General features: G+C 36.1%; 1 protein-coding gene across 1 annotated transcript; it reads right to left on the minus strand.

The window, feature by feature from the left end:
* Positions 1 to 944: 944 nt before the first annotated feature.
* Positions 945 to 3,023, minus strand: LOC127445089 (heart- and neural crest derivatives-expressed protein 2-like). Its single transcript, XM_051704857.1, has 2 exons — positions 2,015 to 3,023; positions 945 to 1,621 (listed from the first exon to the last, which is right to left on the minus strand). The coding sequence occupies exons 1-2, from the start codon at positions 2,540 to 2,542 to the stop codon at positions 1,523 to 1,525; spliced, it is 627 nt and encodes a 208-aa protein (XP_051560817.1). The 5' UTR covers positions 2,543 to 3,023; the 3' UTR covers positions 945 to 1,522.
* Positions 3,024 to 13,385: the final 10,362 nt, after the last annotated feature.

Consider the following 13,385-nt stretch of genomic DNA (forward strand, 5'->3'; position numbering starts at 1 on the left):
TATTAATTTTTGTACCACATTTTTTATTTTATTTTTTTCAGTTTCAGTGTAACTGGGTTTATTTAAAAATACTTTTTATTTATTTATTTTTATTTTTTAAATGTAGCCAAATTAACGTCCTCATTATTTTAAAGGGATTCAGGTATTTCCCTCAATCAGCAATATACACCCATGTTAAATATTTTTGTATAATTACATGCACCATGAAAATAATACCCTTTACATGTAATAGCCATTGTACCAAATCAGCGTTTTTTATTGACCTTTTTTTGCACTTGAATAAATGTATTAATTTAATGTTGTAATAAATTAATTTATGTGCAGATCTGTTCATTCCAAATGAGATAAATGAAAAGCAAATCTTAAAGATTAAAATAACTATTTTTATCGCTTCACTTTAGAATTTCAATTATTACAGTTTCATTAAATAACAGTCAGTGTTGTTGCCTGAAGAATCCACCTCGATTGGCAGGCCTCCCCATAAAAAGGTAGTCTATATACCTGCTATGTTAGGCAAATACCGACTGCTGGCATTAAAAGTTTATTTGTAATTAATTTTAACAAGTGCTTTTTGGAGTATCCCAGTGTTGCACGCACTGTGCACAACACATTACCATGCCATCCCACATATGCATTCAGAGCTACAGACAGTTTGGGCTGCGTGTGGGAACCACTCTGTTTCTGCTAGAGAAGCTGCTGGACGTATTGCGTAAGTGCTGTTTAATTTGACTGTCACGTCAAAGTAAGTAGGCTATATTTGAAAATATGTACAACAGCCTCTCTAGGCCCAGAAACGTTGGTAACCTATCATTTATTTCTATACTGCAGTCTATGTTCTGCTTATAATCAACACGTATACTCTGTGAGTCATTGGGGAAAAAAGTGTAATTTCCCATTGCTCTTTTAAGGTAATTAATATAATTACATCAATACAACAAAAGGTCTAAGATCGTTTAAAACACAGTGGTTTATTGAATTAATTACATTGCTACATCTCCAATATTATTTAAGGTTTGTGTCTCTGGACCGAAGTGCACTGAGTGGACTCAACAGTTGTTTCTGGCACCAGCATTCTATATGACCACAAAATGACATAGTAACACTTCATGACATTTTCAAAAAAAACATTTACTATATTATAACATCGACTAATCCTCTTTATAATTAAAGAAGAATAGAGAGAGAGAGAGAGAGAGAGAGAGAGAGAGAGAGAGAGAGAGAGAGAGTGTGTGTGTGTGTGTGTGTGAGAGAGAGAGAGAGAGATAATGTAAGTGATAGAAAGACAGAAAGAGACAGAACTTCACGCACTCCTTAGTGGCAGATTCCATTTTGATTCACAAACAATGTCAGACAGCAACACACAATCTCTTACCAAGAGAGTATCCTCCTAAAATGGAATGATTTTTCCTCAAAAATCCACTGTCCGTAGCAGGAAATTGCACATAAATATTCCATTAAATAAAGTGAGAGAACAACTGAAAATGAGTTCAGAAGGCCTCATTTCATGTCTTTTGCATTAGTCTCATTGCTTCAGTTCCAGTGCCCAGACATGCTGCGGCCAACCAGTTCTCCCTTTGGTTTTCTTGTCATTGCTGCTCCCTGAACTTTTCAAAACGTCGTTCTGTAAAAAGCAAACGACAAAAAGAGGGGTTATTCCTAAAAAGGATTATCCGTATACCAATAGCACTTTGCCGATTTTTATCACATAAACGTAGTAAAGCTAGTAATAGTTCTTTATGCAAAAATAGGCGCAGCAGCGTTTACAAAATGGTAAGTTTCTAAAGTAAATGGGCAATAATATTAAATATATTGTATGAGTGTCATTCGTGACCTCTGAAGAGCAAATTTGCATTATGTATTTCTTTAACATGTCAATGCTTTTCACATGTTGTTGACTTTTAATCGACAGTTATGCCTAATAAACTGCTGCATTATATTATTATAAACTATATTATGTTGTCCAAGAAATAAAACGTATGTATTTAAGATATACATCAAAGTAATTCATTCTTACCATTTCCTTCTTTCGCCTGTCTTCTTTGGCGTCTATCTTTTTGAATTCCGCTTTGAAGGCCTCTGCTTCCCCGTTCTGATCGTCTTTGTCCAGAATGTCCATTAGGTAAGCAATATAACTGGTGGCCAAGCGCAGGGTTTTGATTTTGGACAGCTTCGTATCCGCGGGCACGTTGGGAATGCATTCCCTGAGTTCTGCGAATGCGCTGTTGATGCTCTGAGTCCTGCGCCTCTCCTTTCGGTTTGCCGTGGGTCTACGTTTCACCGTGCGGGGCCCCATTCCAATGGCGCCAGCCCCCGGTACTCCTCCGTAGTGCGAGTGGTCGAGCCCGGGGGCTCCGGTTGAGTAATCGGGACTGTACGAAGGTGCCATAGAGTAGTCTGGAGGAGACATCTCAGAATGGCTAATAAGCCACCCATGGAAATAGGGACTTTCTTCGTGACAGCGACTGGCGGCTGCTGCAGCAGCGAAGGAATAGCCGTCATGATGCATCGCCGGGTGGTGGGGAAAACCTCCAACTAAACTCATGGCGACAGACTGATCTTCCCTACGGCGAACCACAGACGGAGTAGTCTACGCTTTTGCTTTCAGATTGTGTGTAATTTCACTTGAGGATTTAGGCACTGGTTGGCTCCCCATAAAAAGTACTCACTTGGTACTTTTTCCAGACAGAAAATAATGCTACCTACTTATTTGTCCATAACAAAGATACTGCTGAAATTATAGCAGATTATTAACGGATGAACAAAACAGGCTTCGGCGGTAACTGCAGGCTAGCTATTACTTAAACTCATTTACTTACACTTATATTCTCCATTGCAAATATCCATCAAGAGAAAGTTCCATCACCAATCGTGATCAACTCTGCATTTCAAACCAGCGATGGAATCAATGAGGTGGAGCTGATGGAAAAAGTTCCAGTCGATGTTGTGCACGCAATTCGCAGCCTCACTCTGTAGATGCAGGCGAATTCCGCCGTTTGATCTCCATGTCAGCTACATCTTTAGAGCTGTTTGGGTTCATATATGTCGTCAAAACTGTTCTCAGCCAATAACGTTGTAGAGGAGGAGGAACACGAACTGCATAGTTAGGATGGTTGAGCTTCTAAATTGCACTAACCTTTACAAAGATACTTTATATATGTATAAAATAAATATGAAATAGACTCAAATGTAGCACTGTATGCCAATATATGCTGCCACTGCATATTTATTTTCTATTTAATTTTATAGTGGGCAGGTTTAAGTGCTTTACAAGGATTTTTTTTTTTTTTTTTTTTTTTTTAAGGTTACAAACTGGTAATTACAAGGGTATTATGCAATAAATGTGGATTATGAGGGCATTTCTAGTGTCCCCCATAACTCAAATCGCTTAAAAAAACATACTAAACAATGTGAAAATGCAGAAAGTTTTTTTGTGAGGGTTAGGTTTTGGGGATAGAATCTATAGTTCGTACAGTATAAACACCATTATGTCTATGGAGAGTCCTCATAATGATAGCTGCACAAACGTGTGTGTGTGTGTGTGTGTGTGTGTGTGTGTGTGTGTTGTACCGTATACATTTACTTTAAATATTATAGTATAGCCATGAATACCCATTTGTATTGACGAGCCAAATATATATATATATATATATATATATATATATATATATATATATATATATATATATATATATATATATATATATATATCTTGATATATATATATATAATTACAAGGTAGTTTGACATTTAACACAGTACATTGGCGGTCAGATATCTTTAGCAACAATAAGAGAAGTTAATCCGAATTAAACGTGTATAAATTGCAACTTTTATAAACTTTTCTTGATTTAAGGAGGCTATAAATACACCTTTACTGAACCTACATATTTTCAAGTTTTGTCTGCGTTTAGGGAATATATATATATATATATATATATATATATATATATATATATATATATATATATATATATATATATATTTGGCTCGTCAATACAAATGGGTATTCAAATATAGACGTACAGTGCGTAATTATTAAAATTAATTATAAGTCAAATGTTGTAATTTAGAATAATAGAATAAAATAGAACAGAAAAATAGAGTAATAGAAGTCTTTCGAACTCTTGACATAAAAAAAATAAATAAATAAAAGAAATAACGTACTCAAATGCACATGCAGTATATGAAACGAAAATGGTTTTCATTACGTTGAATGGACCCCTTTCCGAATATCAGCTTTGTTTTTTGATTAAAAGACTTTCATGAACAAATGAAAAACACAAACTCACACACATGAACAAAAAATAAAAATAAAATAGAAATAATGTTTGCTTTGACTATAATCTCTGACTGATCAGATAAATTGATATATATATATATATATATATATATATATATATATATATATATATATATATATATATATATATATATATATATATATACATTATTTGATAAACCAATATCCATATTGTAAAGTCCAAATGAGTAAATGTTAAAACATTTTAAATTGTAAATGGTAAAAATGGTAAAAAATGCGGGCTGGATCTAGAATATTGTAATTCTAAGCAGGGTTGGTTGTAATGCCTCTTATACCGTGCAGGTATTAGTGTTGATTGAGAACCCTTTCTGAGGACTGACATTCCTCCAGGTGCCAAATTGAACAGCTGTGTTGAATAATGTGTGAATATATATATATTCCCTATACTGTATATATATATATAGCTATTCTTGTGTAAGTTTGTGTGTGTGTGTGTGTGTGTGTGTGTGTGAGAGAGAGAGAGAGAGAGAGAGAGAGAGAGAGATGAGGGGAGAGGCAGAAGAAGGAGAAGGAGAGAAAGAGGGAGCGGAGTAACTGCTTGTGTATGCGTGTAATATTTCACAAATTTTACAAAGCAAGGTTCATGATTTATTCGTGTTTAAGTGTTGTGTTTGGGGTTCAGGCGTAATTCATCTGTCTGAATGGAAGTTCTCGAGTAATTTAAATAGGCCGAGTCTCCAGTTAATGACATATAATCAGCCCATAGGTCACTTGGTCAGACTCCTGGTACAGACCCCTCCTCCTCCTGATCTCCTTTCAAACTGAATTTTGTAAAAATAAATAAAGTTATGCAGAACCAAATATTTGAGCGTGAGAGAACTTCTTATTAATCGTACAGCCTGAATGAAAACGTGATCAGAAATTGTGAAGATGTTTTTTCCATTAGCAGAACTGAAGTAAATAAACGAGTGAACGAACCGGAAGAAAATAAAATGCCTGCATGGCTAAAATTTTATATAATTGTAAATATCGATGTAAAGGGCATGTTCTCTACAAATAATCTAGAAACATGTAATGATAAACAGATCTTTACAACGTAAGGATTTACAATTCACAGTCCTTACAATATAGCTAACGATTTAAACCCCCGTAAGCGTCTTGTCAACAGACGGTGTATTTTGATGTATATCTACATTTTAGTCTACTGATCCTCGTCAAATCCAACCTCTGCTTTCAATTTTGCTGTTCAGTTCTGAAATTAGATTATGTTTCCCTGAATCAGGTAACTTGATAAACTCCTTTATTATTTTTTTAAATTTTTATTATTATTATTTTTTAGACAGTCTAAATTACAGTAAAATAGGCTATGTTAAAATAATTTTTTTTTATTAACCTACCTGATCATGAAAAGGGCTAAAACCAAATGTCCCATCCCATCCATTCAGTCCAGTGACCGGTGGGTTCCTTCTTTCCTCTGAGGACTCATTAAGAGAGTCTTGTGCTATTTTCAACATTTCCTCAATCCAGTGACTTAAAATAAAGCCGCCCAGTCACACCGGCGGAAAATTCACCCAAATCACCTCACCCAAATTATCTGCCAGACGTTTTTTTTCTTTTCTCTCTCTCTCTCTCTCGTTTTAGTTGCGATAATTGAATGTCTTTGAAAACTGACATGTTTTTCCCACCTCTCCCCTCCAGTAATACTCAGGCAGGTAAGCCGTAACAAGCGACTCAGTATTAAGCCCATCTGATATGTCAACTGATAGGGAACAGGCAAAAGGCAAGATTTAGGGGACATTTACGAGACTGTAATACAATTCGTCTGCCCTCATGAATCACAGTCATAATAAACATGATATTCTAAAGATGCGACGAACTTTCTTTCTTTCTTTCTTTCTTTCTTTCTTTCTTTCTTTCTTTCTTTCTTTCTTCTGTAGCTGAAAATAAACATTAAAAGATATAATTAATGCTATATAATAATACAACAATAAGACTAATTCATTGATATTGAATATTTATGATATTTATGGTTTCCAGTAATTAAAATGTATCAGAATGATCGAACATAAATATGAAAGATGCGTATTTGGACGGAGCATCCCTTTGTTGAATAATAATAATAATAATAATAATAATAATAATAATAATAATAATAATAATAATAAAACATAATTAGGGTGTGTAAGAAACATCCCAATTAACTTATAATTACTTAATTGATCAGCATTTTGAATAATTATACAAAATAAAATATGATTTAATACTAAAAAGTATTGATTCATAAATGTATTAATTAGGAATAATCTGTTGATCAGTTATCATCATAATCAAATGTTTAATCAATAAACAAATAAACCAACGTTGCGCTGACCTTATGGTTAAGAAATTAAAGAATTCAATTATATTTCATAAACTATGGTGGGATACATTTTGACTGCTGGACGGCCAATAAAACAAAGAGGAAGAATGGTCCTTCAGTGCTCTTGAATTAATTCAATACTCTTTTTATTTATTTATTTGTGTGTGTATGAGAGTGTGTGTGTGTGCGCGTATATATGTATTTATTAAATTATTTAACTACTACTACTACTACTACTACTACTACTACTAGTAGTAGTAGTACTGAATAAAACTGTAGTAATTGTGGCTTGCAACTGTAAACTGAATAAATCATGGCTGCTCCTCACAAGCTGCCATTCATTTTATTAATTTTTAATTAATTTATGTTTCGACATTTTATGATTTTTAAGCAAACAGCAATCAAAATCAAAATCTGTTTACATTTATGGGTGTCATACATTTACATTAACCACCAATGCCTGACAAAATATTTAAATTTCACATAACTGTAAAGTTGTTTTATACCCATCTAGGAAGCTTTTGTATGATTAGGACAGAACTCATATAACAGTGTGACAATATAGTGTTAATTTCCAGAGACAAATGGCCACTGGTGGGCCACTAACACCAGGTAGCAATGGTGTCTGTTCCCTTTTGATTCAGTCTAAATTCTGATGTTCCCAAATCTCTCAGGCTGTGCTCACACTAACGTTCTAATGCACCATGGATACCTAAACACATCACATTTGTCAGATGCTCTTATGCTTGCAAATTCCATGCTGTCAATTTTCTAACATTCATCCTTGAGAACCCTCCTCTCTCTTTCCTGTCACTCTCTCCTCTCTTTCCAACCCATCCATAATTTTTATCTATACTAATCATCACTCAGAAGCCCATGTCCAATAACACCTGTTCACCCCCTAACACTTAATATCTCATCTTCACTTTCAGAGCCAGCCTGAATGGTGCACTTTGGAGCTCCCAAGGTTCCATAGTCAGCTTAAGTCAAAGCTTATTTAAATAAAATTCCTGCTTTCGTGTCCCTGGTGGAAAAAACGATGCCAGGAATTTAGCCAGAATGGGTATAGTTCCACAATGAACTGATTTCAGTTCAGGTACTAGTTCCACAATTGTGTGGAAAAACCCCAATTGATTCCAGCGGAAATTACCTATAAAGTCTGAGAAAATTGTGAATTGGTTGGATGGTTGGTCTGATAGTTAACTCTCTGTCTGATCAGAAACACTGCCACTACCCCCCCCCCCCCCCGACATGCAACACAGGGTCAACATTTCCACTGTTTCTTGCCTTACTGAGTTACTCTATGATTACGTAAAGCAATAACGTGTGAGAAAAAAGCCAGTCTGAATGGAGGGTTAATCTCCCTGTTCCTCATGATCAGGCTGCTGTCCATTTCATACCATTGAGGTCAATGTTGAAGCCCTACAGACAGTAATATGAGGAGCACACCTGACACATGTGGGAAATACAGGCCTCAGAGCCAAAGTGGTCAGACAAGCCCCTGTGTAACAGACACGTACGAATCATCTATTCACACACCAAGCTCAAGTTCATGATTTCCAGCCATGCAGCCATTTCATCCTGAATACCATTTGCAACCACATTAAGTGTTATCACCAATCAATCTCCGCCCAAATAAAATGAGAGCAAAAAATCATTACACTAATGAGGACAGCTTGTTTTCAGACATGCTCACTTTTTCAGTCATAATTAGTCTGCCCTCCGGTGTCTCTGCTATGTTGCTGTAATACAGCTCCACCTTCTAAAGCAATTTCACCCCCCAGAGTCTCTGTCTAACTTTTTTTTCTCCCCAGCTCAGAGTAATTTCAGAGACAAATGAGATTCATAATTCACAATCTTTACACAATCCCTAACACAATACTACTAACCAGTTTATGCAATATATCCCAAATCCAATGAAAAACAAAGAATCTGGCCTTTAATCAGAGCCATATGTGAACATGCTTGCAGTGCACATTATATGCACAACAACATGACATCTTAGGCCTATCAGTAGAAACCGCAATATGCTGTAAATGACCTCTTCCCCAATTTCAGTCACAGCTTTTGCAAGACAACAAGGTTTTTCGAAAATGGTTGTGGCAGCATGACTATTATTCTTTGAATAAACTTGGGAGTTGTTTGGAAAGAATCAAAATACAAGACCCACAATGTCATATGTATTTGAGTTTACAGACCAGTGAACCTCCAACGTAGACAAAACAATTTGTATGAGATGGCAAAATCGTAAGATATTTTATGACTTGGCTTGTACGAAAAGTTTTTTTATTCTCAGAGACCAACAAATCAACAAACAGAATTTCACATCAATACAATACATGCATAAAATTTCAGCTAACCCCATATCCAACACTTTGTTTTAAGAAAGGAAACATCTGTAAACAAATTTAGTTACTCATTCAATATTATTAATGCAATACAAATGACTCACGTATGTCGATAAACTGTAATATTCTTCCTTCGCCTCATTCTAAACTCCAGTGTTTTCTTTTGTCCCTGGTACACACAAGTTAGGGTTTGGGTAAGGGTTAAGACATTATGGTTAGGTTTAGCTCTGGATTAGGGGTTAAACTTAGGAAAAATCATAATAATGCTTGCTGAAAACCCTGATGTTTCTCTTTCTTCCATGGTACATAACATTTCCTATTAAAATTCTGGTTAGATTTAGGGTTTGGGTAAAGGTTAATACTTTATGATTAGGTTTGGATTAGGGGTTAAACTTAAGAAAAATCATATGCACACTTGCAGAAAATCCTGATGTTTATCTTTCTTCCATGGTACATAACATTTCCTATTAAAATTCTGGTTAGGTTTAGGGTTTGGGTAAAGGTTAATACTTTATGGTTAGGTTTAGGTTTGGATCAGGGGTTCAATTTAAAAAACATTATATGCACACTTGCAGAAAACACAGATGTTTATCTTTCTTCCATCGTACATAACATTTCCTATTAAAATTCTGGTTAGGTTTAGGGTTTGGGTAAAGGTTAATACATTATGGTTAGGTTTAGGTTTGGTTTAGGGGTTAAACTTAAGAAAAATCATATGCACATTTGCAGAAAACCCTGATGTTTATCTTTCTTCCATGGTACATAACATTTCCTATTAAAAGTATGGTTAGGTTTAGGGTTTAAGTGAATTGTTAAACTTTATGGTCAGGTTCAGGTTTGGCTTAGGGGTTATATTTAGGAAACCTCTTAAAAACATTGTTAGTTTGTTCATAAATGTTTCTCTATGAAAGTAAATGTCGTAAAAAAATCTTTGAGCTAATTTGTATAATTACTTGCAATTTGGCCATCCCTTACCATTATTAAGACATATAATGAGATCGGATTGGAACCTCTCTATTCAAAACCCATAATATTGTCTCTGTTAACAAGATTTTGCTCACTAGGTCCCTCAATTAATCATATACTTGTGGATTTCTCAGCTCTGCATCACATTCTCCTGGACTCTTAGCCACACATGTCTGAAAGTCTAAGTTATCCAATCATGTCTCATGGGTTAGAGGAACTGTTTGATGATCGGCTCATTTGTTTAGTGTTACTACAGCTGGTATATTCCCTAGAAGATTATCGACCGTTGCATGTCTGATTATTATCAAAACATTCTGAATGAATCGTGAGGCCATGAATCATTTTTTCTAATACAGCTGTTTTAAACTTTTCAAATTCTGACACTCTATTTGTGGAGCCGGGATGTTGTAATTTTCAATTAAACCTCTGTGTGCATGTGCCAAGACACCAGCTTCCTCTTTTGGGCAGATGATGGATGGGAAATGCCAAGCAAAAGTATGACCTATTCCCAATTTACTTCTTTTGCAATGGCTGTTATATGCCAAGCAAAACTGGACCTTCACCTTACTAGCCATTGGGTGTTCTCTTAACAGGTGCACATGTTTGCAGTTGAGGGTGGAGGACAGGATGGTTTGATGCAATGTTTGGAGTTGTCTCTGTGTATGACCTTGCACCAGGATTTGCAATATGTCCTCTTCGGGGCTCATTTGGCACTGCTTGTGTTTGTGGAGCTGAAAAGAAGCAGAGCTAATCTTATTCAGAATGGAACAAAATAACAGTTACAGTCCAGACTGAGCCTTCTGTATGTGGGGTCATTGCTAATAAGTTATTGTTTTCCTTTTGGATGTGTGTGGAAACCACTTGTTGCTCCTATAGTGCATGAAAAGACTTACAATTGCTGTGTCTTCTCAGAAAGTTTTAGCTGAGTCTTTCTCCCAATTTCTTTTTTCTCTCATGGGGAAATGAAAACAAACATAAATAATCTGATAATTAGTCTGTTATTGCACACTTTCACAGCTCATTGATATACCTATGTTTCTAATGCACCTAATTTAGTTGCAAGACAACAACAACTTATTTCCAGCATTAATTTGACTAAACATTGGGCATATGTCAGTGCCTTTATTTTCTTTCCCTCTAAGTGGAGCCATTATGCTTTGTGAGACTTCTACTGTGGGCCATCATATCAAACCGTAATGGACAGACACCAGGCACACAGAACACCCAGTACATTATTAATATGAAGAGGGTAGACTGTCACAGTGGCTTTGATGGAGAGCTTTTCTTGGCTTGGCAGTATTTCACCTTAGTCCATCCCTGCCTCCACCAATAATGAAGTGTGTCTCTAGGTTTACATGGCATGGTCTTTTTTCATGAAGGAAAGCATGTGTGTATGTCTAGGAAAGAGAGACAAAGGGGTCTGCAGTGGAATTCCAAAGAGATAAATACCTAGATATGAGTCAAATCCCAAGGACATCTTTGCCAGACTGTTTGGGCATTACTTGGCCTGCGTTTGTGGTCTAAGCCGATTTATAGTAGTTCTGGTCGAGTCAAAACTAACATATATCATGCTGGGGCTCTCCTGGCGGCCATTATTCCACCCCCCCCCCCCCCAACAATGTAATCCATGCACACAAATGTGCCTAGCGTTAATTTACGGCACACTGATAGATTTACACCGCTCTCCCCATTAGTGTGTACATTACCTTGGGCATGTTATGTAATGGTGTTAGGGAGATTTGGAGAAAGGATAACAAGTAATAAATTTTAGATCTTCTACGGTGAGAACGAAGAGTCTTGGTTGGTTCAGAGTGGTCAGAGTTGAGATCTTGCTGGATCTAGCTGGAAAATGACCAAGACTGTGTTGTAGAACAGTTCTTTCTTTGTGAAATGTGAGAAATTCAGCATTATTTAGGTGTTTGAGGTAAACTGAGAACAACTATATTCAGAGGGTAGTGCTGAAGCTAAAATAATCACATTAGCTCTCTAAAAAACTATAATTGGTTTTGATAGATTTATGCTGGTTGACAATTACTATCAGATGAAAAAGTGAAATAACTGGTCACCAGTTGTATTTGAATCCATTACTGTTCTCTTGTTTTGAAAACAGAAAGAACCATCCCCACAAATTAGCATGTACCGCCCTGATATATAGGTTTACGTTCTAACCTTCCTGTGGAGATGTGCCATATAAAATGAGGCCTATTCTGTAATTCAGGTTAAGCAAATAATATAGAAGTAATAAGCAGCTGATATAGCATAATCATTTATGATAATCATGCTAATAAGCAAAATAAGCAGCAAAGTAATCATGCTAAGAGGATGCAGGGCAAATTAGGTCACAGTCATATGAAGGTCACAGTCACACATCACATCAAGGGGATGCTGATTGTTGCAAAAAAACTAACTTTTGGATCTATTTCTAAAAGAAAGCCATATCACGGCATCAGAAAATCCAGAAAACAGCACATTAATAGCATGGATTACTGTTATGATCATTTTTATGGTCCTTTTCTCATTGTTTTGAGCCACAGCATGCAAAGGCATCGGAAGTCGATGACCCTGATCAATAGTTTGCATATGCATGTTAAATAGACCTCAATTATTTGCGTACACCAGGCAGTTTTAATGTTGGCATATTTGAGGTGCCAAGAAGAAACATATTACGCATGCCCGTTGATTAATTTTTTCTAATTGGCAAACACTGTCAGAAACACGACAAATATGTTGGCAAGAGTAAACACCCTGTAACATTCAATAATGGGAGAAATGGCATCCACCTAGGTCGCTGAACCAGTAAAGTAATATTTGGTGTTTTTGCGAGGACTTAAAACATCCCTGCTGAATGATGAAACAATGTTCCAGATACTTCCAGTTAGATCTTTGTTGATACAACGACACAAGCCTTAGTGCTAATTTGGCAGAGATAATGGGGAGGAAAACTCTTTGGCCATGCATCAATAGCATAAATTAGAGCATGTCTTTGAAACACTGTTAACCAATGGATGGCATTGGGATCTGGAGTGAGGGGAGGTGAATAATTCTTATTACTGCAAGGGGAGTGTTTTAATTTGTGAAGATGAACACGATAATTTATGATCCAATCCTACGCATTTTGGAGAACACAAAACTGCCTCCAGTGATTTAAATCCATGGCCATAACTTTAACCAATGTGCTAAAAACTTTTGCGGTGAGGAAGTGTGCATATTTATGTTGACATCTCCCCAAAGATATGGTGACAGAAATAATCTGTTCCGGTTTCCAGAGACATATTTTCTCAGGATATAGAACCCAAGCGAAGGTCATGCGCATGCTAAAATATTGTGAACAGGAACACATACATCAGTGCAGTGGAGCAACACCCAGGAAGGTGTTTTTGGGCATGCTGGACATTCTTTCTCAGGGATTTAAACCCAGAGCTGTTTTGTGACTGCCTTGAAAGCAGCACTT

The sequence above is a fragment of the Myxocyprinus asiaticus genome, chromosome 8, assembly GCF_019703515.2.
Source record: "Myxocyprinus asiaticus isolate MX2 ecotype Aquarium Trade chromosome 8, UBuf_Myxa_2, whole genome shotgun sequence".
Lineage (NCBI taxonomy): Eukaryota > Metazoa > Chordata > Actinopteri > Cypriniformes > Catostomidae > Myxocyprinus > Myxocyprinus asiaticus.

Excerpts from the sequence above, each read along its gene's own strand:
- LOC127445089 (XM_051704857.1), bottom strand. The coding sequence starts at position 2,542 with ATGAGTTTAGTTGGAGGTTTTCCCCACCACCCGGCGATGCATCATGAC. Across the intron at positions 1,622-2,014 it reads ACAGGCGAAAGAAGGAAATG|AACGACGTTTTGAAAAGTTC; the intron begins GTAAGAATGAAT and ends TGCTTTTTACAG.